The sequence below is a fragment of the Accipiter gentilis genome, chromosome 6, assembly GCF_929443795.1.
Source record: "Accipiter gentilis chromosome 6, bAccGen1.1, whole genome shotgun sequence".
Classification (NCBI taxonomy): Eukaryota; Metazoa; Chordata; class Aves; order Accipitriformes; family Accipitridae; genus Astur; species Astur gentilis.
The window spans coordinates 32,011,850-32,037,576 of record NC_064885.1 but is presented as its reverse complement, the minus strand read 5'-3'; the positions used below and the strand labels follow the sequence as shown (position 1 = coordinate 32,037,576).

The window sequence follows — 25,727 nt, the reverse complement described above, 5'->3', positions numbered from 1 at the left end:
TGTCCCCAGCTTTTAGGCTACCAGGCTGAATTCAGGTGCGGTGTGCTGTCTTGCCCGCCTGCCCCATCCCTTTTCATTGCAGCTGCAAAAAACCTGGCAGTGTAAATGTATTCTGCTCCCAAGGCATGGGTTTTCATTTTCTATATGCTGGCATAGATTAAAAGGAAATCCATTTTAAGTCAATCAGGTTGGTTTTACATGGGGACCTGTTAGCCCAGAACTGAGTCCAACAAATACGAGGAAGACAAATCTGAACTGATCGGCTCAGAACCATGTCATCTTCCTTGCCTGGAAAAAGATAAGCAGCTAATTTCCTTTTTAAGTGGTATAGAACAGAATTATCTCAGGCATCTATAGGTGTAAAATATATAACTTGCCTTTATATAAAATACAGGTGATATGGCCTCTGAATTCTGCATTAAAGTCAGGAGCTTTGGGCACATTGGATGCATCTCATCTGTGTGCTTAGTTTGTCACAGGCTCGGGTGACAGTGTTGTTAGGAAACTGCTGTAGTCCATAGAGTTAAAGACTGGGGTAGGCCATTCATTTTGTGTTCTTTATCTTCCTTTATTTCATAATTTCTTAAAAACTTCATTTAGATTGCCCTTTAGGTCTATTTGCTATAGATTTAGGTTGGACCAAAACATTTCTGGCTTAAAGAAACTTCAGTGGTTTGGTTTAATTGGAAAACAGGTGGGACCAAGGTTTCACTAATAAGGATCTTGCAGTGACAAGTATCTGATTACATGAGAAGGTCAAGATGTTCTCATCAAACAAACATTGCCCTTGTAGATGGGGTTGATATCAGTCCCCGTTCTCCATCAGTACCTTCTACCTTCTGTGGTCTCCACCCTCACAGCCGAAATGTCTTCTCTGTAAACATTGATAGTCATCAGAGTTGATGACTAGCACAGTTCTGAGGCGTGAGCAAGAATGACTAGCTGAAGAGAGGATAACCAGAGAGCATTTTCTGTGCTGCTGCCTTTGACTTCATCTCTGCCCAAATCCATTTGTGTTCACTCTCTGATGTTTTAAAAGCGAAGCAACAACCAAACAAACATAACATGTATTTAGCCATTAATATGCGTGGGCAAGAGGGAGAAACTTTTTTCCCGCTCCCTTCAGGCAAATGGCTGAAGCCCTGAGGCATGAGATTTGATTATAGTCATTTTCTTAATGCAGAGCTGTGAGTGACAGGAGCTGGTTGAGGGACTAAAGCCCATCCAGTTTTCGTAGCCCAAGAAGGTAGGCAGGTCAACAAAGAACTTGGAGATTCACAGGCTCCAAGGTCAGAAAGGACCTTGCCATTATACTGCCTAATGTCCTACTCTCAGTTTCTCCCAGAAACATGATTGAATCATGACTTTAAAAAAAAATAAATCTAATCTTATCTTAAAGACTTCAAGCAATGGTGAGTCAACCACCTACCCTGATAAGCTGTTCTAGTGATTAATTTTCCTCACAGCTCAGAAATTGCTTCCTGAAGTGGAGCTTAGTGCTCGGGTTTTGCAGACTAATGCTGTATCACTAAGATGGCTCTGCTCTCTTTGAGTGTGGTACATCAAAGTTTTTTCATCCAAAAGGGAAGCATAGCTCAAAGAGTTGGAACATAAAGTCTCTCAATGTTAGGTCATCAATTTGGCTATCAGATGGGAGGTCAGACCAATGCTGTGCCAATAGCTCTTAATTCAGCAGGAGGCAAGAAAATGGAAAGGAGGCTACAGAGCATTCAGAAATTTTGCCAGTGTTGTTTATATAAGCAGTAGCATCATCAAAGATGGAATAATCATGCATGATGCAAGCTGGAAGATGAAAACCAAACAACCACCCTAGTCCTACCTTGGGCAGGTGATGTTTAATTACAAGCTGCACCTGATTGAACTTATAATTGGACTGAGTCTGTGCCACTGAAGGTCATCTCTGAAGTGGTGTCCAGCCTTGGCATTCTCGATGTGCAGTAGAACTGTGTGTTGAGCTGAACTCCTCCTCAGCTCTCTAGGCATGCTGTGCCCCATGCAGCCATTTGGGAGACACAGCCACAACTAATTATATACCAACCAAGAAAAACATAAAACGAAACCAGGAGTTCTGGAGCACAACTGCTTTTTATGGTTGGATAAAATCAAAGAGTTGGGCAGCCCTCATCCTCCTAGGTTTGTTCCAGCCCAAGCTACTCTCAGGGGAAGATGGTCTCTGGAGTCACAGTGGATGAGGCTTTTTGATATGGCAGTGCAGGCCAGGAGTTTTCTACTAATTCTGGCTATGTCAGAGCTAAATACCCATCTACTTGAGCTGTCAGCCAGTGCCTTTCAGTAACTTCATGCTCATATGGAAAGAACAAATTAAGTGTGGGAGGAAAAAAAGAGTCTTTCAACTTTGGTTAACTGTCTCAACCAATATCTCTGCCTTTGTTCTTTATTTGTTTAGCATGGTAGCATGGATTGTACAAGATTCATATGGCACATTGATCAAATAATCAGAAAAAGGACAAATGGGCAGAGACATTGACTCTGATTTGCATTTAATATCTTCTGCCTGAGGTCTAAATGCCATGGTAATTGTAGCATACCAGATAGCTGTCAGCTAATCACTTTTATTAGTTTGAATTTAGAAAACTGGATTTCAGCGTATTAGAAGTTGGTTAAGAGCAGATAGGTTTTGAATTGAGGAATCTAATTAACCTTGCTAGAAAGCTTCAAGGCGTTATATTAAGTCATGAAAATAATTTGTTGGAATAATTACATTTGAACTGTCGGGCTGAAGAAAGGTCATTTTACTTGGCCTTTCAGCATTCTGGGATCTTTCTGTAACCATCTTCTGCAATTTCACTTGCCGTATCTCTGGTTTTCAATCAAGCCATCTTGATTCTGAAGTCAGTGTGGGCAGAGCGGAGGTTCCTGAGGAGGGAAGAGGAGTAGGAGCCGCTAAAGTTGTCTCTTTGCTCTGGAAATGACGGCTGGTACTGCTGGCAGACCAAGTGTACTGAGTTCAGGAGCAGTACAGCCAGCACTTCCCTCAGGTCTGTGCTCACTACACCTCTCTGCAGCTTCCCTGGGTGGAAATTACTGAAGGTGATTTCAGAGTCGGGCGAACTGTTCTAGCCACTGATCACTCAGGCAAGCACATACAGCTGGCAGCACAGCATGGTTCACACTGCATTCCTGGGGAGCCTGGGTGCATGGCAAGAGCCAGAAGCAGCATGCTGGAGACACACTTCGGAGCAGCAACATCACAGTTTGCAGCTCTTTGTTGCCTAGACTTTACCACAGCAGCATAATCCAGTCACTGGGAAATCCTCTAGCTACCATTGGCAAGGCAGTGCTTATGCATTGAAGTACCATCACTAAGCATAATCATTACAAAAAACACTGTGAATTTTTAGGAGTTAAACATGCATGCTGGGTATTCTGCCTCACTTAGTTTTGTTGAAAGGCCACACTACCATACTAAGTCTAATCACCCCGATCTTTGGTGTATTTCCCCTCCTACCCTCCTGTAGGTTATGGAGTGACTTCTCCTGGGAAGTCCTTGGCAGATCAGCAAATTGAAGTCTCTTAATTCTAAGCTACTCTTCCTTCTTTACTGCTGATTCAGTTGCTGATCTGTGGTAGTTGGCTGTCTTTAATCAAATCCCTTTTTATTAGAAAGGATTCCCAAATGTGTTACGCACTGTGCAGCAGGGATGGTTTCTCTCTGTCACAGCCCTCCCTGTTGATAAATGTGCTATTGTAGATAGGCATGTCTGATTTGTTGAAAAAAAAAAAAGAATACTTTGTGGAGCTGAAATTGGGTAAGATTGGGGGAGAAGAAATGGATATCTACAGGAGATTAGGCTGAAACTATAAAAATTGTTTGTTGGCCACCATGGGAAATTAAAGCCCTTGATTTTGCATTAAAAAAACCCAAACAACAAAATCCACACACACAAAGATCTCAACTGTTCTAGACCACTGTTTCATAGAAAGAAATTACGTCTGGCAGCTTATAAGTCTCTATCACCATGCAGACAGTGCTGATTAAGACTGGAAAAGTGCCATCATCAGGACCCCTCATCTCCTGTTGCTTTCTGGACTGTGTTCCAGCTGAGTCACTCCCCACAGCAGAGAAGTTTCCCTGACTGGTGGGAAGAAACTTTCACTGGTATTTTACTGTAAGCTCTCAGAGTTACCAAAGGAACCACCAGTAGCAGTCTCCTTTTGTAGTTCCAGTGTGCTGTAGGGATGCACATGGGTAGAAGAGAGGTACTAAGATGGTCCTGTTGAAAACACTCAGTTTGTGCAATAACAGGACCTTGATTCGTCTCAGAGCTGATAATTCAGGATGTGTAGTTTTCTTATGTGTATTTGTTGCATGCCCTGACTTTGATAGTGGGCGACGTGATGCAGAGTTAGGCTGAGGAGCAAGGCCACAAGCAGGATGTTTGACTTGCTTTTCTGCTTCTCATCCTGACCTCTTGTGAGACCTGTGTCAGATCATTTTACTTTTCCAAACATCCTTTTTTTTCCCCTTCACCGTTTGCAGGGCACTTAATCTGCATAGTCCTTCAGACAGGACCTGATTAACAGCAGCAGTTGTATGGTTGCCCCCCACAGAGAAGACTTCATCTCCAGTGGTTCTTTGAGATGCTGTGTCACAGTTACGACTAAAGAACGATAAGTGGCACCAGTATTGAATCTGTCAAAGCTCTGTCAACCTTTCCACTCACTGCCTTTGTGTCTCCATTAGGCTTCCATTCATAAGCTAAAAATCTTTCACTCGGACCAGAGACCCAGTGTCCAAATGGTGTCAAGGGTGTTCCCTAATTTTACTTCTTGAGAGGCAGGACATGGGTTAGCAGGTAGCAGTCCAAGTAAGATATGGGAGAGAGTGTGGTAGAGTCACAGAAGCCTGAGATGAGGAGGCACACTAGGTTGTCCAGGTGCAACTTCCTTCAGTTCATGGTATAATTGTTTCCTTTGACTTGGATTTGTGTGCTGAATGGTTCTAGTGTCACTAAATTGAACATGTTCTGCACTGCATTTCAATCTTCATCAGGCATTTCCGTAGCCTCTAAGAGGCTCAGGTAGCCTCTTAGTTTCATCTGAATTACCACCAGAAAATGAAAGTTGTCTTGCCTGTATTCCTAGGTCTGCTCTGAAAAGGTTTTCATTAAAAGATGCATATTATTATTACAAGAGCATAATTACATTGTAATTTTGCCATGTAATGTGATGTGTCATCATGCCTTTTGTTTAAAGTCAGGGTTTCTGGTGCAAGATGGCATACGTCCTCATCTGAACAACATCTGGGTCAGAAAATAGTAGGTTAGATTTTCAACGGCGGATGAGCCGACAGTCATTTTCTGTTATGTAACTGCTCACAAAAGCGGGAATAACAGACATATAATGGGGACCCTTTTCTCCATTGTAGTTAAAGTTATTATTTTTTATGTTCAAGCCATATTCCAGCACTTGCACACAGCCTGTGCTCAGGGAGGTCATGGTGCAGTACCATCAACATCCAGCTGCCCTCTTGTGGCCTGCCGCAAGGGGAGTCACCCTCCCTCTGCTCCCCAGGGGCTTTAATTACCCTATTAAATGGCTTTCAGAGCCTGTTTCTCCAGTCTCACTTCTGTCAATGCTTGCCACCTCTGTCTAGCTTTCTTTCAAGGAGTCTTGTGACTGCCGGCATCCTTGCACAGCAAGTGCAGGTAGAGTTTGGAGAGCAAATTCATAAGGATAGTCTCAATGCAACCTACAGGGTGAATTTTGGCTCACAGTTCCAAAGTAGGAAGAGAAAAAGAGGAGGCCAGTGAGTGGTTAGAGAGCAAAATATACCATGTCTACATGCATTTATCTCCAGCCATGAGAAAAGCAAGAGAAAACAGGGATGAAGAGGCTGTGAGCTGGTTTAAGTTGCTTTTCAGCATTTGAAAGGCTGTGTAAATCTATGCAAAAGTTTGATTCTTCCAGCTGTTGATGTGATCCACATCCTACTCTGCAATAATTGTGGGGAAAATGTTTTGTGAAGCTAAGCACCTAGATCTTTTTATGCCAGGGATCTTAGTCTTATAAAGTCTTGAGTGCACATCTCTTAATGAAGATCGAGCAGATGTAGCAGCCAGGAATGAGGGGAAGTTGCGCTCCTGTAAGCCCTGAGCACCTGGTACCCACGTGTGCCAGGAGGCAGGAGACTCTTGTTCCCTTTTTCCTCCTCTTATCCACACAACAGTGGACCAGACTTAGCATCATGAGTGTTTCTGAAGCACAGTCTCTTCAGAGACCCCCACTGCTTCACAAATGTCATCTAAATCTTGCATCAAAACCAAAATTACCCTTTGTTACTGAAGGTGGTAAAATGCCAGCTGGAACAGGTAGCAAGCAGCATACTTCCTTGGTGGTTTTAAGTCCCTGGTTTAGCTTGAATTGCTGACAGTCAACCTAGACATACTTTTGCTTTTAAATAGAACTGATTTGATACAGAAGTCATTTAAGGGAGAATAAGTGCAGAATACCAAGGTAGCATTTTAGCAAAGGGATTTCCATGATCACCTGTGTGCTGTGAAAGAAAGGTGGGTTTCAGGCCATGAGTGGAATCGGGTTTGTCCCAACAGTCAGTAAATGAAAGCTGACAATTCCCTGCTGTCTTCTAAGAGGAGTGAAATGTGATAATGAAATATCAGGGATCCGTCTTCCTAAAGTACAGCTATATTCTACAGGATTCTTCAGCATGTTTAAAAATTAACATATCCATGGAAAAAAATCCATGAGGGTGGTAGATATTTCTTATGCTGTGGTAGGGCCCTTAGCATGCTAGGAACTGTACAAATGGATAGCAAAGCTCAGCCTCTTTCTGAAAAGACTTTGGACAATGATGAAGCTACTAGCCAAACCCCCAAAAATTAATAGTCCTACATGAAAATAAAGTAAATCTTTCTACCTTTATTTGAGAAGCAGTTCAAAGAGAATCCAGCTTGTTCATGATAAACTTACATGCCCAAACTACACTCTCTATGGACTGAAGTGGCTGAAAAATTGATAATGAGCCGTCAAGTCTTCGGCTGCTGGTCATTAGTCCCTAGCTAACTCAGGTCATTATGAAGCGAAAGTGTGACCTACCTTAGGGCTGTTTCCTGCCCCACATGAAATGAGATGGCTGGTCTCAGGGGGGTTCTCTGTGGGTACGTCATCACCTCACTAAAAACGATAAATTGTGGCACCCAGAGGACCCCTGGTTGCGGGGGGTCAAGGAGGCCAGGGGCTGAAGGCAGACTGTTAGTCTAGGGGCATTGCAGGCTGGAGAAAGTTTGTTCTCCCTCTCCTCCTGTTAGATCTGTTTTATGGAGACAAACCAGGAGTTTCCACCAGGATTTCATAAGCACTAAATTCTCACGCACAGGTATTTTAAGAGGCGGTGTATGTATGTGTATCTGTGAATGAGTCAGAATGTTTTTCTGGATTGTAGTTTTGTAGATAGAATTTTCACTTCAGATAGAGCTTTGGAGTGTTTTAAGCATCAAGATGTCCTTTTTTTGGTCATAGCTTACGGCTATGTTGTAGAGAGGCAGTCACTTTTGGAGCTGGAGTTAGAAACCACACTTCAGTCGTGCAGTCCTGGACAAATCTGTCCCAGTAACATGAAAACAGTTCAATTTATCTTTGTTTTGAGTTAGTTATGCACGTGACCTGGCATAAATGAACCCTTTTTTTGCTTTTTTAAAACTGAAAACAGCTCACCTATTGTTTGAAGTTGGTTGCACTAAATTTGCAGTTGCTTCCATGTTATATTATGGTTTATTTGTACTGCAGTAACATCTAAGGCCTGCTAGTGCACTATGTGCAAATTAAACATGAAGTAGGAAACAGTATGCATCCCTCAGAGCTCCCAAACTGAAAATGCAGCAAGGACCAGGAAATTATTATTGTCCTTCATTTACAAACGAGGGTCTCACTGGCAGAGTTTAGATGACTTACCCAGAGTCATGCAGAGAACCAGTAGCAAAGCAGGAATTGAGCCTAGAATTCCTTCAAGTCCCGTGCCTTACCCACAGCCGTGGCCACACTCTTTATTTTATGTGAAAATCAACAAAATGGACTCGTGAGCCTCGTCTGATGAGAAATCACAACTGGTCTGAAGTCTCTTCCCAGCATTTAGATCACAAGCCCTATTTTCCAGGGTTAATAACGTGGCTGTGAAAATAAGAAAGGGGTAAAAAAGCTCTCCAGGATTGCACTTGGTAATTTTAACTGCTGTTAATATAATGTACCCAGTAATGCTCTCACACTTCAGCATTTAGATAGTTCAAGGCTATTAGGAAAATTGATAATTCACCGTAGTAATCTGTTACTTTCCAGTCTAGCAATCACCGTTCCATGGGGGTGAGGAGGCGGGGGGGACATGGTGTGGCATTTGTTACTTTTTCTGATGGCGTTTGTCTCATGCTGTCTTTTTTGATATGGTGGTTTGTCTCTTGCCAGTAACTTTTGGGGGTATTTTGAGTGTCATTTGAAGTTTAGTTGGGGGGAAAGGCCAGATTTTATCTGAGTGTGAAATATGGTAAAAAAAGAATTAAACGGGGCTGTCTCATTTGCTGAGTGTTCTCTCCTCCAGCTTGTTCTCTTCTGATGGAAACGCATCAAAACTGTTTGGTTTTTTCTTTTCTTTTCTCTTCTTTTTTTTTTTAAGGAATCACTTTTACTCAGATTGTGTGAGATGAATCATAACCCACTTTCTCATCTGAGATGTGCAAAAAAAAAAATTAAAAAAAATTCCAGTTCTGCTGTCAATGTCAGCATAATCAATACCGAGTGTTTCTCAGTGGTGCAAAGAGGTAGGAGAGGATTAAAAGAATGAAAAGAATCAAAAGTAGCTAAACTTTCCTGCTGCTTTTAGTGAGCTGCGCTGTTTTCATGTCTGCAAATGCACCATGCTGTTCATTATGTCGTCTTGGACATGAACACAGTTTTCACGTCTCTGGCTACAACCCAAGGTCACAAACGGTGCTCAAAAGTCAGGAGACTGTCATCCTGAACTGACAAGCAGATCACGAGAAGCCAGCCCTGGCAGACATTTGGGATGCTACCAGCAGCCAAGAGTAAACCTGTTTTGACTTGTGAAACCTGCTGTTAAGATATCACCTGCCTGGACTGTGCCAGCACAGATTTTGTCAGCTGATTAGGAGAGAGTGGCAAAGCACCGTGCCTGTCCTGTGGCCCTGCCTGAGCCAGCCCCATTGAGGGAAATGGAAAACTTCAACAGCAATAGGATTGCTGTGGGTGCAAAGCGGAGACGGGAGACCACATCTGATACCTCGTCACCAGCTTTCATTTATGAACTTGCTCATTTGCATTTATTTTTTCTTTTTTTTTCTTGTGTGCCTTCCAAGGCATACACAGAGATGTAGAAATAGTTACCTCTCATAGTGTGAGCTAAGAGTGAGAGTTTAACCCCTGAAAAACTACGTTCACAGCAGCAGGGTCAAAAGGGGACAGCACAGGTAGGTGTATGGGTTTTAACAGTTGACAAAATGAATTTCCACGTTGAGCACAGTGGTTCAGTAAAACACCCTGACTATAACAGACACCTTCGTAGAGAGTTCAGAGGTGTGGGTGCAACCATCTTCCAAAGCGTAAGACACTGTCCACAGCTAAAGGCAGGCAGCTGGACCTCGGATGTGAATTGTTTCTCTTGTAGATCCTTCCAAATTATTGTCCCAGCCACACTAAACTATTTGTTTAAAGCTGTGAATCAGGCTGTATTCAGTTAGCAGCAGTGTTCGACTTTAATATACAATTTCCTCAACAAATTCTGGTTCCAGACAGTATCTTGAGAGGTTAATAACTTACTATCTACTAAGCACATGTTCTGATCCTGTCTGTGCTGTCAGGGACAGACCGAGCAAACGATGTGCAGGATTTAATGTGAGGGCAGGTTGGAAGTAGAGAAAGTTTTTGTGGGGGTTTTGGTTGATTTTGTTGTCATTTAAAATTACAGTCTGAAATAAACAAGCTTTTAAAGTGCTATTTCTATTTGCTAAACTATTTCCTCATTATCTACTTGCCCTGAAAGGCAAGTGAATTCAGCTGCTGGCTTCCAAAAAACCTGCAGAAAGCTATTTCTCTTGTGTTGATGAATGGCTGCGACATGACAATACTGACTTTCCACCTTTTTTTAGCATGGGGATTGTTTGTGATCAGGAGCTAAGGAATTGTGTCTGGCTGAACTTTCCTGAAGGGAGACATCTGGAAGGGACGCTAACGTGGGTCATTTATGCTCTGCAGAAGAGTGTCATGTGCAGTCAGCTCTTCTAGACAGGAAAGTCCTAGTGATCATCATTGCTAATGTGGAGCTAATTCCAGTCATGTGTTCTCATTGTCATCTCCATGAGCTGGGCAGCTGCTTCTCATTTCTGTCCCATCACTGAAATTAGTAAGAATCCTAAAATGCATGTGTGTATATATATATATGTATCTATCTGTGTGTGTGTGTGCATATATATATATATAGTGCAGGATGCTGCATGGACCCTGGATTCTAATGGCATTCCCTTCTTCCCCATTCTCCATCTCAACATCTCACATAAACCGATCCAGCTTTCAATGCCTACATGGTCTTGTGAAGTGTGACTATCTCCAGCGCTGGCAAACCCAACGTGTGTGTTTAGAGGAGGGAGGAAGGTGAGGAGGGAGGACAGGACAGAGGAGGATACGGGCACAATAAGAGTGGATGTTTGAGTGGGACATTTTTAAATATTCCATCTTTTATCTGTATATGTCTAAAAACATAGGCTTCTTCTAAAGATAATGGCAAAGCACAGGCTTCAGTGTGCCATGCTTGTGTAATTCCGTTAGGCCACTACTGATGCTTAAACAACCATAACCTCTTACGCTGTGTACTCTCAATTTCCACGCAAGGCAATAAGACGAGGAGGGGAGTGAAAAAGGGAGGTTGCTTATGGGCAGAATTATTTCCACTGTTTTTTCACAGGCATAATTCAAAAGGTGAAGAAAGTGGAGCATGTGCACTGCAGATGTGCACAGCTGGTGCATTGCCATCTCTGTGGCATCCCTCCTTCAGAAGGGCAGTTGAGGAGAGCCAGGAGGGCTGTGTCAGTAATAAGGCCAGCTCCTAGTGAAAGCTTGTCATTTAAACTCTTTCAGTCTCTTTCTGCACTGCTGTCTCTATACCGAGTGAGGAATGGGAACTGCTCTCTTTGTTCACACACGGGAGAGACACATACTTTAATGTCTAGAGGAGTTAGGCGAAAAACTGCGCCGATAACACGAATTTCAGGAGCCTTAGCAGGAGGGTCAGAAATGGGTATCTGAAAAGAGGCCACCCCTAAGCTTAGGGCAGAGAGACATTGTTGTTCTGGGGTTGCAGATCTGTGCCCTGAGCTAGCCCTAGCCATACCATGTTCATGAGTAAAGGGCTTTGTTTGTAAGGCCCATTGATCTAAGTGTGGCTTGGTCTTTTAAACAAAAACAATATTTCATAGAAAGCCAATTAGTCTTGGGATCTTACTAGTTTTTCTGTTATTTCTTTGCTCTGATTACAGCAGGGCATCACATGAGAAGCCATAACTAAGCTGTTTCAGGTCTGCCAGGCTCAGCTTCCATGTGTTTTGTACAATTGTAAGGTGTTCACACACAGTCTCACTGCCTATTGCCCTTTGCAGAACAACTTTCTTTCATTTAGGTAGGAAGAGAAAGCTGACCTGTGGCCTTGAGTCTCTTGTAAATGACCAAAGTCCTGAGACTATGAGTAACAGCTGCTAGGCAGCAAGTAGGAATGGTGTGCATCCAGCAAATGTCTGATTACAAGAGCTGTTCTGGCCTAGGAAAATTGCAGCTGTTCAGAAGAACAAGTAACATTTTACAGGATGAAGTTTTGAAGCATGGTCTAATCGTGACGCATAGTGGGTCACATCTCAATAGGTGTGTGTTGACTAGAAGACGCTCGAACTGACATCAGCTTGGCTAGAGGTCTGGCTGACTAAATATAGCCTAAGCTCTCAGGAGATCAGTGTGTGCAGTGGCTTCGTGCTTGTGCTCTGGGGACAGAGTAGAACAAAAGAGTGTGCAACGGAAATAACACCATAAAATGAGATATTCATATTGTTTCCCCTGGACAAGTGTTTTACTAATTTTGTGTCCCTCTTAGCTAGGAATATCCTATGGTGACCCTTGGTACCTCAGACAGGGCTCATCTGCAGGAAGAGGAGTTCCCAAGTCTTTAGTCTGTGGTTTCCAAAATGCCAGTCTATCTCTTTCTTGTTATGGAGAGTTTGCTTTGACTTTCTTGTGAAGCATTACAGGAATTCAGACTTTTTCTGGGTGTTCTAATGTTTGGACATGGATCTGAACCTTAACTCAGATGTTTCTGGAGTCATCTGGTCTAGAACATGGGCTGGAGACTTCCCAGGAGCTGCATAAAGCATATTATTTCACAGGTCCTCATCTGTGCAGAGCTGCAAAGGGGATGCTTACAGCAGTGCAAAACAATGAAAGATATTTCCAAAATGTTTGAAGGCTCAAATATTTGCATTGAGTTTCACATTGCTGCAATTCTCTGTTTTGGATGCTCACTTTTGCAAGTTGTAGCCTTTCACTGGGACAAAAATCTCCCACACGGTTTCCTATGCTGGGGTGTGAATAATAGCTTCCCTGATCTACCCATCGCATCTGACTTTGTCAACATGACAGAGTTGCATCGTTTTAGGTGCTAATGGAAACCAACTGACTTAAACCAGCATTGGCTTTCTGGGATTGGTCATAAAAATTCAAAAGTACCTGAAGTTGACTAAGTTTACATCAGTTAAAATCAGGCTTGGGATAAACTGAAATGAGTATCTCTACACACACCTCAGATCTAAATTTGGAGGTCTGGTGGATTTCAAATGATCCTGTTAATCACATGTAACCAAGTCCATCAGGTTCCCCTACTGTCATAACAAAGTGCTTAATGAGGATTAAATATACTTACCGTCTTCGCAGTGAACTCCCATGTATGTAGTAAACCAGTAAAGTGCACCCTGAAAGTTCAGAGCGCAACAATTTGCCAACTTTCTTCATATAGAGGTTGCCGTCACTGGGTAAGGATGTTCAGGAGGTCTTTCAACATCAAGTTTTTGGCAAACGTTTATAATCCCCGCTCATGATAGCCTTTTTTAATGCCCACTCAAGGACATTGGACTGGCAGGACTCATCATGACCTCTGGATATCAGATCGGTGCTTTCCGATTGGTTCAGCCCTGTCACAAGGATGGAAAGCTTTTGGGGTTTCAGTTTCCATCGGCACAAAATTCTCAGGTCAAGAATTGTGTGAATAATTCAGGAGACAAGGATTGGTGCCCTTCGTGCGGAAGCCAATTTAGAAAGAACCTTCCATCTTGGAAATGCGATGAGTAATACTTTGAGTGCGCCTTTGTAGATGTAGATCAACATCAGAGCCTCCTCATGGAGGACTTCAGGTTTAAATGTCAGGACGATCTGTATCATGATAAATCTGGATCAGAAGCCACATTTCCCATATCTACTACTGTTAGTCAACAGGCCCTAGAGTCTAAATCACCACCTCAGAGCAGTCTTAGGGCCACTAAAGAGCTTGGCGTTATGGCATGAGGTTGTTTTAACAACTTACTATTTTTTAAGCCTTGCTAATTATGAATCAAAAGCTGTAGGATGTGTGAGAGTGACACATGCAATTGTGCAGATGGGTTTTCTACATACTTTCTTTAAATAAAATAATAAATTTTATAAATATGTATCTCATATTTTACACTAATTCACTTCTAATGGAGGCCAAGTAAGAAAACTTTTGTCTCTTTTTCCATCAAGCTCTGAGAACATGACAATCAGGTGAGAATATCTGGATACGTGATGTAGTACTGCTCCATCATGGACTCCAGATGTGCAGCATGTGCCACAGGGAGGTTATTTTGAAAATAGTTGAGAGAGTTATCTGTATTACTTTCCATCTACCTCAGCCAGTAAAAGCTGGTCCCGTGACCCAAAGGATGAACAGAATTGTAATTATTGCATAATTATATTAGTATAATTAATGTGGTGTCATCAATATCAACTGTTATTTTAAAAGGACTTTTGCTCTCGCTACCAATGTCACATTTTAAGGTTATGCTATGTCTGGTCATCCTGAGTTAGAAACAAAAGTTGCACATCCCCTCCAGAATGGGAGCACCTCTCCATCCCAGGTTGTTCAGCTCCTGTTACTTGTCCAAGAGAGTAAACAAATTATTGGACCTTGCACCTGGTTGGAAAAGTCCCAGATTTTGGGGTGAAGAAGGAAACCTCTGTCCAGTAGGTTGCTTTAATGAGAAAAAACAGAGTTAGTTGATTCCAGCTGCTGAGAAATTTGGAGTGATGGAATTCAGTGCAAGGGATGGCGGATGGTCGGCGTACAGGTGAGGCAGTTTCCAGCGCCTGATGGATGTGATTTATGGCAGGGCTGCTGTCGACACGCTGAAAACGTGTGTTTCAAAACAGCAAGGAAGCTTTGGGCTAGTGCTGGATTGTGAAAAGCAGGGTTTTCAAAAGGCCTTAAATAAATGAGGTGCTGGTTGAAATTTGGTGGGACATCTTCTAATGCAGTCAGACACCTTTGAAAGCCCCAGGCCTCAAAGCTGTTGGGAATATGAGAGCTGCCATTTGTTCAGGACTCTACTCTTTGTGGGATCCAGCCTTTCTTCCCCCTTTTTTTTTCTTCTCTTCACTTTTGGCAGGCAGCAGACAGGTTCCCTCCCTGTTTCTTGTTTTTTATCAGACGTTTTTCCCCAGGCAGGCATGCAGGAGGCATGCCAGATTGGTAGGCCAGAGCCATTGGCACGGGAAGCATCTCTGACTCAAAACTTCACCATTACTCAGGCATTTTCACCTTCTCCACTGAACAGAGCCTTTGGTAAAAATCACTTCATGCCACCACCCTCCCAGTGATGCAGCGAGGCAGAGACAAGCTGCCGAATACCAGCTGGATCACAGCCAGGCTATGGAAGAGTGAATTGAGTCATTCATGCCCAGCAGCGGATGTGATTTTTGGCTGGTCTTGAGTCTGGTGAACATACTGATGGCGCCTGTCCTGGGCTTATGAAATGGGTCGGCTAGGCTCGGCGACAGAAGTGGTTTGAAGTGCCCTTGCGCAACATGGAAGCAGTTGGAGGTGAAAGTCTTTGGGAAAGGGAACATTGTTTGCTCTTTGTTTAGCACCTAACATCACAGGGCCTCGACCCATCGCTTGAGCTTCTCGGGCTGCTTTTGTGCTGCAAACCTAATTGTATTCCTTTGGGAAGACAATAAAAGGCAACTAATTTTTTGACCTAGACAAAAAGTCTGCAATCTGTATCAGTGTGAGTCTTAGCTGGTCCCTTCTCACTACACCCTCAGTTCAGCAAAACCTGCTTAAGAAAGCAAGTGCTAAGGAGAATTCGATCTGCATTTAAGGTATGCTTGCACTGAGCAGCAGCATAAGCCTGTGGGCAGCCAGTCGCTGGTCCTCCCCACCTGGAGGAGTGGGTGGGAGAAGATGCATGAACCGTTGCATAAGAAGCACCAAGCATCTGAAGAAGAGACCAGCTCGTCTGGCCTCCAGATCTGCTCTGTTTTGCAGCCACTGCTTACGTATGGGGTCGGGTGCAGCAGCCCCTGAAACTACCCTCCACTGCTCTACCAGCAAGTCTAATCTCCTGAGTCAGTGGGCGAGCAGACTGGGACAGCACGCTTGGAGAGACACCTGTGGGGGGGCCCAGACGGGCCGGGGAGACCTGCCCCCACGTAGCCGCTGGCCGAGGCTTCCGCCACTGGTCCTCCCAGTAATTGGAAGGTATTTTTTGGTGGCTTTCCAAAAGGGGATCCTGAAATCTAGCACAGCATTACAGAGTGAGCCCAGCGGGCCAGGGGATCGCCCAGGAAATCCCCTCTGCCCATCACCCCTGAGGAGGGTGGGAGGAGAATTGATTTCTGCCTCCTATCCTGCCTTCCTTTCCCTGCAGGGGGGCCAGACAAGCATGGTTGCTTACCTTGTGTGCTGCCATATATTTGGTCCTTCCACTGTCCAGGGTTTGTCATGCCACGTGGCTTTGGCAGTGTAAGTGCAAAGGGACCTGGCTCAGTGGTTGCTGCTGTTGAGATCACCAGAACTGCCAAAATTTGTCTCATCTACAGCTCTGCCAGCAACAGTTTCCCTCACTAAAGTCCTTCCCAGGAGGGGCAAAAGCCCACAGTATCAGCTTTGGGATAAGTTGCCCAGAGAGAAGTTTCCTGCCTGCCCCACTAGGACTTGCCCGATACCTTTGCCTTCACTCCCTCACTGGGGTTTTAGTGAAGAGCTACTGAGGTTGTTCCCTGGGTGCCATGTAATTGTAATGTCTCACTAAAAAATAAGATTTTGACATTAGTGATGTGTTCCAAGGAGAAGAGTAATCTGGTTTAAAAACTCTCATTTTCCTGTGAAAGTAAAATAAAAGAAGAGCTTTCTCAGCTTTTGAAAGCATGGGAAAGCCCCACCTTCTAACAGCATTTACAAATTTTTCCCCATTTTTATTTTGGAAAAAAAGTAAGGAGGGAAATGAGAGGCAGCTTTTTATGTCTCTTACTTTTTAAACTTCCTATATGTGATCAGTTTCCCCTGAAGGAAAGGAGTGATGGGTACAGGAAGGTGGGGGACTTTTGTGAAAGTAGGAATTTTTTAATTTTATTTTTTTTTTTTACCAGATGAAATGATTGCATTCCTTATTTAGTTAAGCATTTCTCAGCTGGGATTTTTGATGCAGACCAGTGCTTTGAAAGTCTTGCCCCCAAACACAAACATCTTTTTAATTTAAAAAAGAAATAATTATGAAATGTTGCAACTTAAAACTACTTTTCTTTCTTATATCCATGCCTAGTGTTAAGCCCAGCTGGGAGTTAGGAGAAGCAGGTAGCAAGGAGTGCCCAGGAGGCAGCATGGGACATAGGACCCTGTTCGCAGTGTTGGAGAGCCGGCGGGAAGCAGGGGCTGGAGGAGGAATTGCTGTTGCTTCCAGAGACAACGTCCTGTGCCCTGCCTGAGAGCGCCTGGCAAAGTTACGCGAACAACTCGCTCCTCTATTTCCCGAGCTGGGGCTCTTCAGTGGATATATAACTGTAGTCTCTGTCATCTGGCAACTTTCATCAGCATTATAGGAAACGTTTATAAAGGAAATACAGTACATTTTACTCTCTCCCTTGCATTTCCTTGATTGATCAGCAAAGGGAGGAATGCTTCCTCTCTTGCACTCTTTTTTTCACCCCCTTTCTTTTGTCTCCAGATGTTACTGAGGCTCTATTTCAACCGGTTTGCACATGGTAAAACATGTGCCAAAAAGTTGACACAATGTTACAAAAAACAAAACAAAACAAAACAAAAAAAACAACAGAAAAAGCAGAGCATGTTGCAAAAAAAGTATCTGGGACCTTAAATATTGTAGAGCATCACTGACCCCCACTGGGCTGGGACACTCACTGCAGATCACCCAAGTTGGGGACTGGTACCTCATCGATGTGCTGGGCACGCAGTCAGATCAACGTTTGTCTACTTTGCGAGGTGCCTTGCCTGGGGAGGAAGAGGGGGCACCTTTGGTCTCGTACAACTGGTGTAGACCAAACCAAACCTGTATGTGTTCTTTATGTCCATCCTGAGTCGAGTAAAAAGGCATTGACTTAGATTTCTGTGAGGGACTTTTTGGTTGGATGGAAAGAAAGGCTTGCTAGTGGTAAGGTTAAGTACTCGCTGAAATTTTTTGCCCAAGTTGTTGGTGAAATCTCTGTTGCTGGAGGTTCTTAGGAACAGGTTAAACAAGTATCTGTCAAGAATGTTGTAGAAAGAGTTGATCCTGCCTTTGAGGCAGTAAGATAGTTTCCATGACCTCTCAAGATCCTGTTCAACTTGAATTTTTATAGCTTTGTGGGAAAACCAGGAGTGCTCCTCTCCAAACATTTATTTTGTGGCAGTGTTGCATTGTGGTTACAATAATTTAGGAAGGTACCTCTACCCTGTTGGTAAGCACTCATCATATCAGAAAGAAGCTAATTGTCTCTTGTGTCCCAGGTTGTTGAGGAGAGGGTGATGTGGATGTGTAAGGGACAGGGACCATCACCACATGGATGTAGAAGGAAACACAGGCCTTTCTTCCACTCCCATTAAACAGGGGACAGTAGCAGAGGCACAAAGCTCTTCGTGCTCAGTTGCTACATGGCTCAGCCAGGCTCCAGCAGGACTGGTGGGGGGAGCTCCCTCTGGAATGGAGGAGTTTTTGTGCTGCAAGCCTGTCTCACCATCAAGCCTTATCAGAGATGGTCTTGTGGTTCAAGAGACTAGACTGGGACTGAGAAGATGTGTTTTCGGTTCCTGGCTCCATCACAAACTCCTTGTGTGACCCTCGAAAAGTTATTTAACCTGTGTGGGTCTCAAGTTCCCCACCTGCTTGTTGGGTGTCCTAATAGTCCTCCACCTTTCCAAGGTGTTGGAAGGATTCACCACGAGGGCTAGTGACTGGCTGGGATAGTAACCTTGTGACGAACTGCATGGAGAAGCGTTCGAAAAGGTACAGTAAAGTGTAAAAGCATGAGCCTGCACAGTTGCAGTGCATTTGCTGTGTGGAGTGGAATGGGACCTCCGGGGCATACTGAGAATGTGTCAGGTTTGCAGCCAAGCAAAGTGAGAATATGAAGTTGTGTTGTGGTTGGAGGGAAGGGATGCAAACAACAGGAGAGTGCAGCTACTGCTGGACGAGCACAGTACAAATGACAAGGAGGTCACTGCAGGGACCTGTACATCTGGAGTGCAAGCGCAATGCAGCTAAAGCGGAATAACCAGGACACGGTAATTAAATCACGGCCTTGGATTTAATTTATGAAGTGTTACAGGCACACATTGCAGCATGAAGCTCTGTTTACTGTGAAAAGATTGTGTTTTCTGACGTCTGCTGAAGAAGAGGGAATTAAGACTGATCTGTCTCATGTCCAAAGGCTGTGTAAGACAACTGATACATACAGTCTGCTACTGTCAAATGGCAAAACTTCAGGCTTGGATCCTGGCACAATAAACCATTGCCAAGGGCTTCCCACTCAGTGAGAAGTCTGAGTTCAAAAGCAAAAAAAAACCAGTAGGTAAGGAGGGCAAGGATAAGATGAGAAAAATACCCTAGTTTCTTACAAAATGCACAAACTACTTGTGGGTTTCCCTTTGTACTATTATTGCAGTGCCCTGAGTGCCAAAGTGTTGGAATAACTCTGGGACAAATATAATCAATGCATCTTTCCCTAATGTAACAACAGTCAGACACATACCTCCCATGCTCCACAGGAAGGAAATAAACCCTCTCTTGTGGATCAGACATTCCTATTTTATTGCCTTTGGACAAATCAAGGAACCCAGGACCTGTTACCCTGGGTTCTTACGAGTTGCAGGATCGCTACTATTGAGACTTAGCTCAGTTAAGGTGTACTGGCACTTAAGGTCTGCTGTTACACTTTTATACTAATGGATTAAGTTCTGCTCTTGTATCCCTTTAAAACAGAATAATTGTGCCTGTCTGACATAGGTGCCCTGAGGAATCCCACGTGCTTGGGAAATGCTTGAAAACCCTTGGATAAAAGTCACTAGGAAAGAGGAGGGAGAGGGGAAAATCTTGTTACATTGTTGACTTATGGTCAACGTTGTCCTCGAAATGCTGTTTTGTCATCAATATTTCTTCATTAGGAATAATGATTTTTCCACATTTACTGCCAGCTGATTCAAAGCCATCCAAAAGCAGAATGTGTCATGAATCTCTAAAATGCATTCACTGGCAAACTCTAAACAGAGATGATTAGAAAAATAACGCAGCGGAAATACTGGGGCTGTCTTGAGGCTGCCAGGGAAACTCTTAGCGAGATACTTTGTTCAATGTATTTACGTATTTTTAAAATGTTCTTAGTACACTTTTATAAAGGCAGTATGCCGTATTTCTTCAGTTCTTTCTTGCATAGTGTATCAGGGCTGCAGTGAGAAGCGGGGAATACACTTAGCTGATCAAGGGAAATTGTGTAATTGATAGGCACTGAGGATATGACCTTGTGGTATATTCCCACAGCACAGTTAGGTGGGAAACAGTTTTTTCCATCATGCAGAAGTTTTTCAGATATCAACATTTTTTTCCCCACATTTCAGCAAATGCAGAACCTTCCTACTTTGATGCTTTTATCAGAAAATTATCCCCTATCTCCTCTCTCCATAGAATGCATGCTTTGAATTCATGAATTTAAACCCTTTGTAGAGGTTTGCACATTTTTTCTCTGCTTTCTTTACTCTTAGTATCGCTAGTTATTGCCTGAATTGTCTGTGTTAGGCACTGTACATCACATAGCAAGAGGTGGTCGGTGCCCCTGATGCCTTAGTGTCTAAGTAGGTATGACAGACAAATAATGCTGTAGCCTAAAAAAGGCTAATGCAGTCCTTGCATGTGCAAACAGGAGCATCTGAAGCTGGCTGGGTGGAGTTACATTACCTCCGTATTTGGCTCCAGTGTGATTGCTATCGGAATATTACACAGTAAGCTTTAGTATGGCATGTACCTATTCCATCATCCACCGTCAGTGGTGGATGTTTGTCTGATTGGCTCACATTCTTAACCTGACATTTAAAAGTGATCATATCCCAGATAAGGTTGGACACCGTGTATCTAATTCCTCATTTCCAGATCACGTCCAGACTCTGGCCAAACCTTAAGAATCTTGCTGAGTAACAGCTCAGATTATGGCCTTTCCTATTCATCTTCACAGATAAAACCTGCATCCAAGCTCCAGTGACCTTGAATCTCAGCAGCATCCTTTTCTAAAAATGCAGTTTCTCCCTGTTCATGCTCAACTAGAATGCAGCTGCAGAAATCACTCTCTAGCTTGTAACTTAGGCCAGATCATTCCTGCCTCTTAATCTCGATTCCAGTTTAGTTTCTGCATCATATCAAACAGAAGCTTCTTGTCTTTACTTGCATGGTCTGTAATGACCTATTCCCACCCTTTTTTCCTCTAGTATTCTCCAGTGACATATCGACTTATCCTTCCCATCTCCAGGTGTCTATGTTCAGTCTTCAAGCACTTATGTTCCCTTTTGTGCTGTCTTTGTCCTTTCCTCAGAAGCATCCCATTAAACTTCCCTCAAAGTCCCTCTGGATCCTTTTTCAAATTCTTCCTTAACCTTTTCCTTTGCTGGGCTGTCTACAGACTCCTTGTCAACAGTAAACTATTTAGAGTGCTAAGACCACAATTTTCCTTGCTGATTCGTTTTGTCTGATGGCTTCTTTGTACTTCCTATCTATACCCAGTTGTTATTGCTTGTATTAGATTGTAAGCTCCTGCAGTTGGGCCCTTCCTTGAATTCCGTGTTTGTCCAATACCCAGCACACAGGGCTGTTCCACAATCTGAGGAGCCAGGTTCTGGGGTGGTATAAGCAAAAAACCTGTAATAATAGTAAAAAAATGAGAAATTAGAATGTAGCATCGTGTGTAATATGAGCTCCTCTCCACCCTTGCCCCTCTTCCTTCAGATTTGCAGTATTTCAAATTTTTTATACAACAGAAGACAGTAAATGAGGAGGTTTCAGAATAAAGTATAGTAGCTGATGTTTCCTTTTAGCTGCTGAAGTGTTTCCCTGGTGATATGATCGCATTTTCAGCAGGGAAGCCTCTGTGGGCACCTCTTTATGTTCCCCCCAAGGTAAGACCAACATATGGCAGCCAGGCTAGGCTGAAGGAAGGTCATGGCCAAGGTTATGAACCTCTTTCATGCAAAAAATAGAGGACTCCAGTCTTCCAGGCTTGCTGCCAACGTGTCACCTTCTAGTTGTGCTGAAATGATCTTGAAAAAGGACCTAAAAAGGGCTGAAGGGGCAAAAGAAGAATGTTGAAATGACATAGTTTCATCTTCGTGCTGTTTAGTACTAATTTTGTCCTTTGTCTTTAAGCTGCCTTTTAAGTGCTGTTTGTCTCTGTGGGAAGCAAATGGGTCACGTTGTTCTATGTTTCTACTGTAATACGCTGCCTGCTATTTTTCTCTTAGATTATTTGTGTAATCTTTTTTGTGCAATCTGTTTGTTCTTGAGTCTTGCAAGCTTTGCCTTTGCTACTTCTTTCCCAATAAGCAGTGCAACTTGTTCTGTATTCACTCATGGGTATTCTGCACACAACGGATTGGGTTATTTCAACCAGTGTGAAAATATTAAAATGGGGAACATGTGTGGGCACTTAATTGTGGTGAGTCTGACCACAAATACCTTCGCCGTTGGTAATTGGCACACAGGAAAAGCAGACCTTTGTTTTGTTTTTATCAGACATAATGATAGATACATTGTTTTTAGTGGGGTTTTTCTGGTTTTCTAAGGAAATGAGGTTTGTGCAATCACACCGCCTGTGTGCATGTGCCTGTCTGTTTGTCAGTTCCTCTCTCACCAATAATGCTTGAAACTGATAGCCATTTTCAACCAAATTTCAGCAAGGCGCAGAGGTTGGGGGAAGTGATCTGGTTTTACACAAGTCTTGTGAATTCAGAGATTGCACCAAAGTCTGCAGGAGGTTCAGCCTTTAACGGCCGCATCACTGCAAGCCAGATCAGTTGTGTATTTGCCCGCGTGCCTTTACGCGGATCCAGCCACCTAACTGTAAGCTCCCAAATTTGAATATTTTGGTTTACTTGCTTTTTACCCTTCGGGTGAGTGAGTCAGTTGGGGGTGGTGCTAGGCACAGAGCCTGCGTTTTGATTCTCACTGGAGCGGCCATGTCTCATGAAAAACATGGTTTGCTCTGGGCCACAGTGTTACAATTTGCATATAAACTTATGAAAAAGGAAGCTTTCCTTAAGCTTTCCTGTGCAAGAGTTTACAGGAGCATTTCTGTGTACATAATAGCAGAAGCTGGACTTCTCCTAAATGTAGATGAGTTAAGTCTATCACTGCCTGAATGGGAATCTTCTGTGGAAAAACCCAGAAGGAGGAGGGAAAGTCTAAGGAAATACCAACTTCAAGGGGAGAAGTTGGCCAAGACTTCTGTTGTGCTGCTCTTTGGTTTGTACATGGCCACCAGCAGTGTAGTTGGGGAATGCCTCGGAACCATGCAGGAATGTAGCCTCGGGGCACCTTTGGGAGACAGAGAAGATGCCTTTATGCCCTTTGCTCAAAGAGATGACAGATGTACAAAGGCACCGAGTGATTTGACAGAGATTACAAGAGTGTATATTTCAGTTAGGAAACAGACCCAGGTCTCCTGACACAAGAAGTGCAGCCAGAAGTATGGTCTACATATAGACAACTTCTCCAGCAAATGGAGAGATGCCTTGGTCAAAGAGGATGATAAATGTTGAAGTATACAAAAGCTGGCTAAATTATGAATGTGAGAAGAGGAGGAGGGGAAGAAAAGATTCCCACATGTTCTACTCAGATGTTAACAAAGCAAGCTGAGAAGTGTTTGCATAGACTCTACATTATTCCGTGTCCAAATGCCTCATAAAAATAATACCGGATGATCACAGAATGGCACACCAGGGAAAATAAATTCTTCAGCGGAATATTCCCTCTGGAAAAACACTGTGTAAAGCAATACACTAATGGCTTTCAATTTCATGTTTTATATATAGAGATATTAACTGCTCCCCAGACGTCTCTTCATATTACAGCCCAGCTACATGAGCAGTTTGGAGAAGGCCGCGGAGCACGCTCGGTCTTGTCCGCACACAGGAGCAAGCAGTGTTCTCCTGTTGTACGTGCAAGTCCTGTGGTGTATACAGTAGGTTTCTTCTGCGTCCTTCGCAAAGCAGTACTGCTCCCATAGTTCTCTCCAGTGGGATTTTTTTTTTCTTCTTCCTAGTCCTCATGGTTTTTTCCATTCTTCCCCCATGCTCTGTAGCCTCACCACCATGCTGGGAACCCTGCATTCCTTCTCTGCTCGTAAAAAAAGGAGTCCTCACAAGAAGCGTTACAGTGGAGTGATTAAAGCACAACACTGTCAATCAAAATGCTAATAACAAATGCTAAAGAAAGTTAAGTATAAAAACAACATTATTAATTCCTTTTTGGGGGGTTTCCAGGCTTGTCCGGATTTATCTAGTGACTTCTTTCTCCACATTGCTCAGACTGGGAGCTGTTTGAGTCAGGAAACTGCCCTGTATAATGCCAACTGCAGTTATGCCATTGTAGCAGATCAGAATGATTTGGGTTCTTTTCCAAGCTTTTCTAATATATCTGAAATGTGTATATATATCATCCTGCTGCATTCTGAGGGATCCAAAAGTAGTTTACATGCTTTGTTCCCTGGATGTAGCCTATTGGAGTCTGGGACAGGCAAGGAAGAAGTCGTGAGTCCAGGGACATTGATGTTACACTGCGCAAGGTCAGCAGCCCTGCTGTTGGGATGATGAGGCATGTCCAATTCCTTTTAGGAAGTTTTGCAATATTTGTTTGAAAAGGCCAATAAACACAGACCGTGGCATGACAGAACATCACATAATGGCTGGATTATTTAATTATTAGGGAACTCAGTCTGCCTTCCTGCTTGCACCTCAGCTCTCGCTTCCCTTCCCTTCCTTCCCACCCTCAGTGACCACACCACTCCATACATAAAGCCTTGAAGGAGAAGTGCAGGGTCCCAAGATTGCGGACACCACAATTATTCTCAAACTGGAGAATACCATTTTGAGTGGGACAAAGCCCCAGACCATAGTTACTCTGTTGCCTTCGGTGGGGCTTTCCTGTGCAGGGTGGCTGAGGTTGTCCTAAAATACCTTCCATGACTGTGCATGAATTATTTAAAATACCAACTTTTTATTTAAAATATCAACTAGCTCATCATCAGTACATTAGCAAGAGCGCGGGGATTGATACTGCTATACTGACAAAAGCATAAAAAGTGAAATCCTTTTGCCAGTATAATTGGTTCCATTGAGGGAATTGGTTTAAGCTGTACAAGCAAAAACTACTCTTTAAATGGTAACAATTGCACTGCCACCAGGCAGCTTTATGAGGCATCCTACCACAAAACCCTTTCATGTGGAGGCAAGGCTTTAGGCACAGGTTTATCCCATCTAACTGAGGAGCTGAGGATGACTATATAGCCGGGTTAGATGACAGCTGAATGGTTTGCATCTGGGCCTCAAACTCCTTATGATGATCACTGGCTAGCAGCCATAGAACTGATATTAGTGCAGTCTTGGGAGCCAGTTTCAAGCCTTTCTAGATCTTTTCATATGGGCCAGTACCAGAGTGCCTTCCAGTGTCACTGGATCTTTGCCAGCAGTGGCACGAATTGCTCTTCTGTTGTCTGAGCTGCCATGTCCCCCTTACCCACTATGCAGCACAGGCGTGTGGGAGGATCTTCTCTGCAGTTGAGACCAGGAGCTTGCTTTGACTCATGTTCTTGCCCTTTGGTGACAGGCCGCTGTGCCCGCTGTGGGGAGAATGTTGTTGGGGAAGGCACTGGCTGCACAGCCATGGACCAGGTCTTCCATGTGGAGTGCTTCACCTGCATGATGTGCAACAACAAGCTGAGGGGACAGCCTTTCTACGCAGTGGAGAAGAAAGCCTACTGTGAACCCTGCTATATTGTAAGTACCCATTCTTGTTTGCACCCTGATTTTAATGCACAGGCATTGGAAACATTGATTTCTTTCATTGCTGTACAGTTGCCTTAAAGTTAAAACCTGGCAATCCCATAGCAGGACCATGGGCGCCAGTTTTTCCATGGTCTTCAGG

General features: G+C 43.5%; 1 protein-coding gene across 19 annotated transcripts in view; it reads left to right on the top strand.

Moving 5' to 3' along the window:
* LPP (LIM domain containing preferred translocation partner in lipoma) overlaps positions 1-25,727 on the top strand; it is a 552,127-nt gene that overhangs the window by 466,667 nt on the left and 59,733 nt on the right. For 18 of the 19 annotated variants that reach the window (XM_049803003.1, XM_049802998.1, XM_049803001.1 and 15 more), the window contains one exon: positions 25,410-25,579. In XM_049803003.1, the coding sequence (XP_049658960.1) occupies positions 25,410-25,579 (170 nt within the window). Of the gene's footprint in view, positions 1-23,886; positions 24,015-25,409; positions 25,580-25,727 lie in introns of those variants that run through there. The other variant, XM_049803005.1, reaches the window with a different exon arrangement.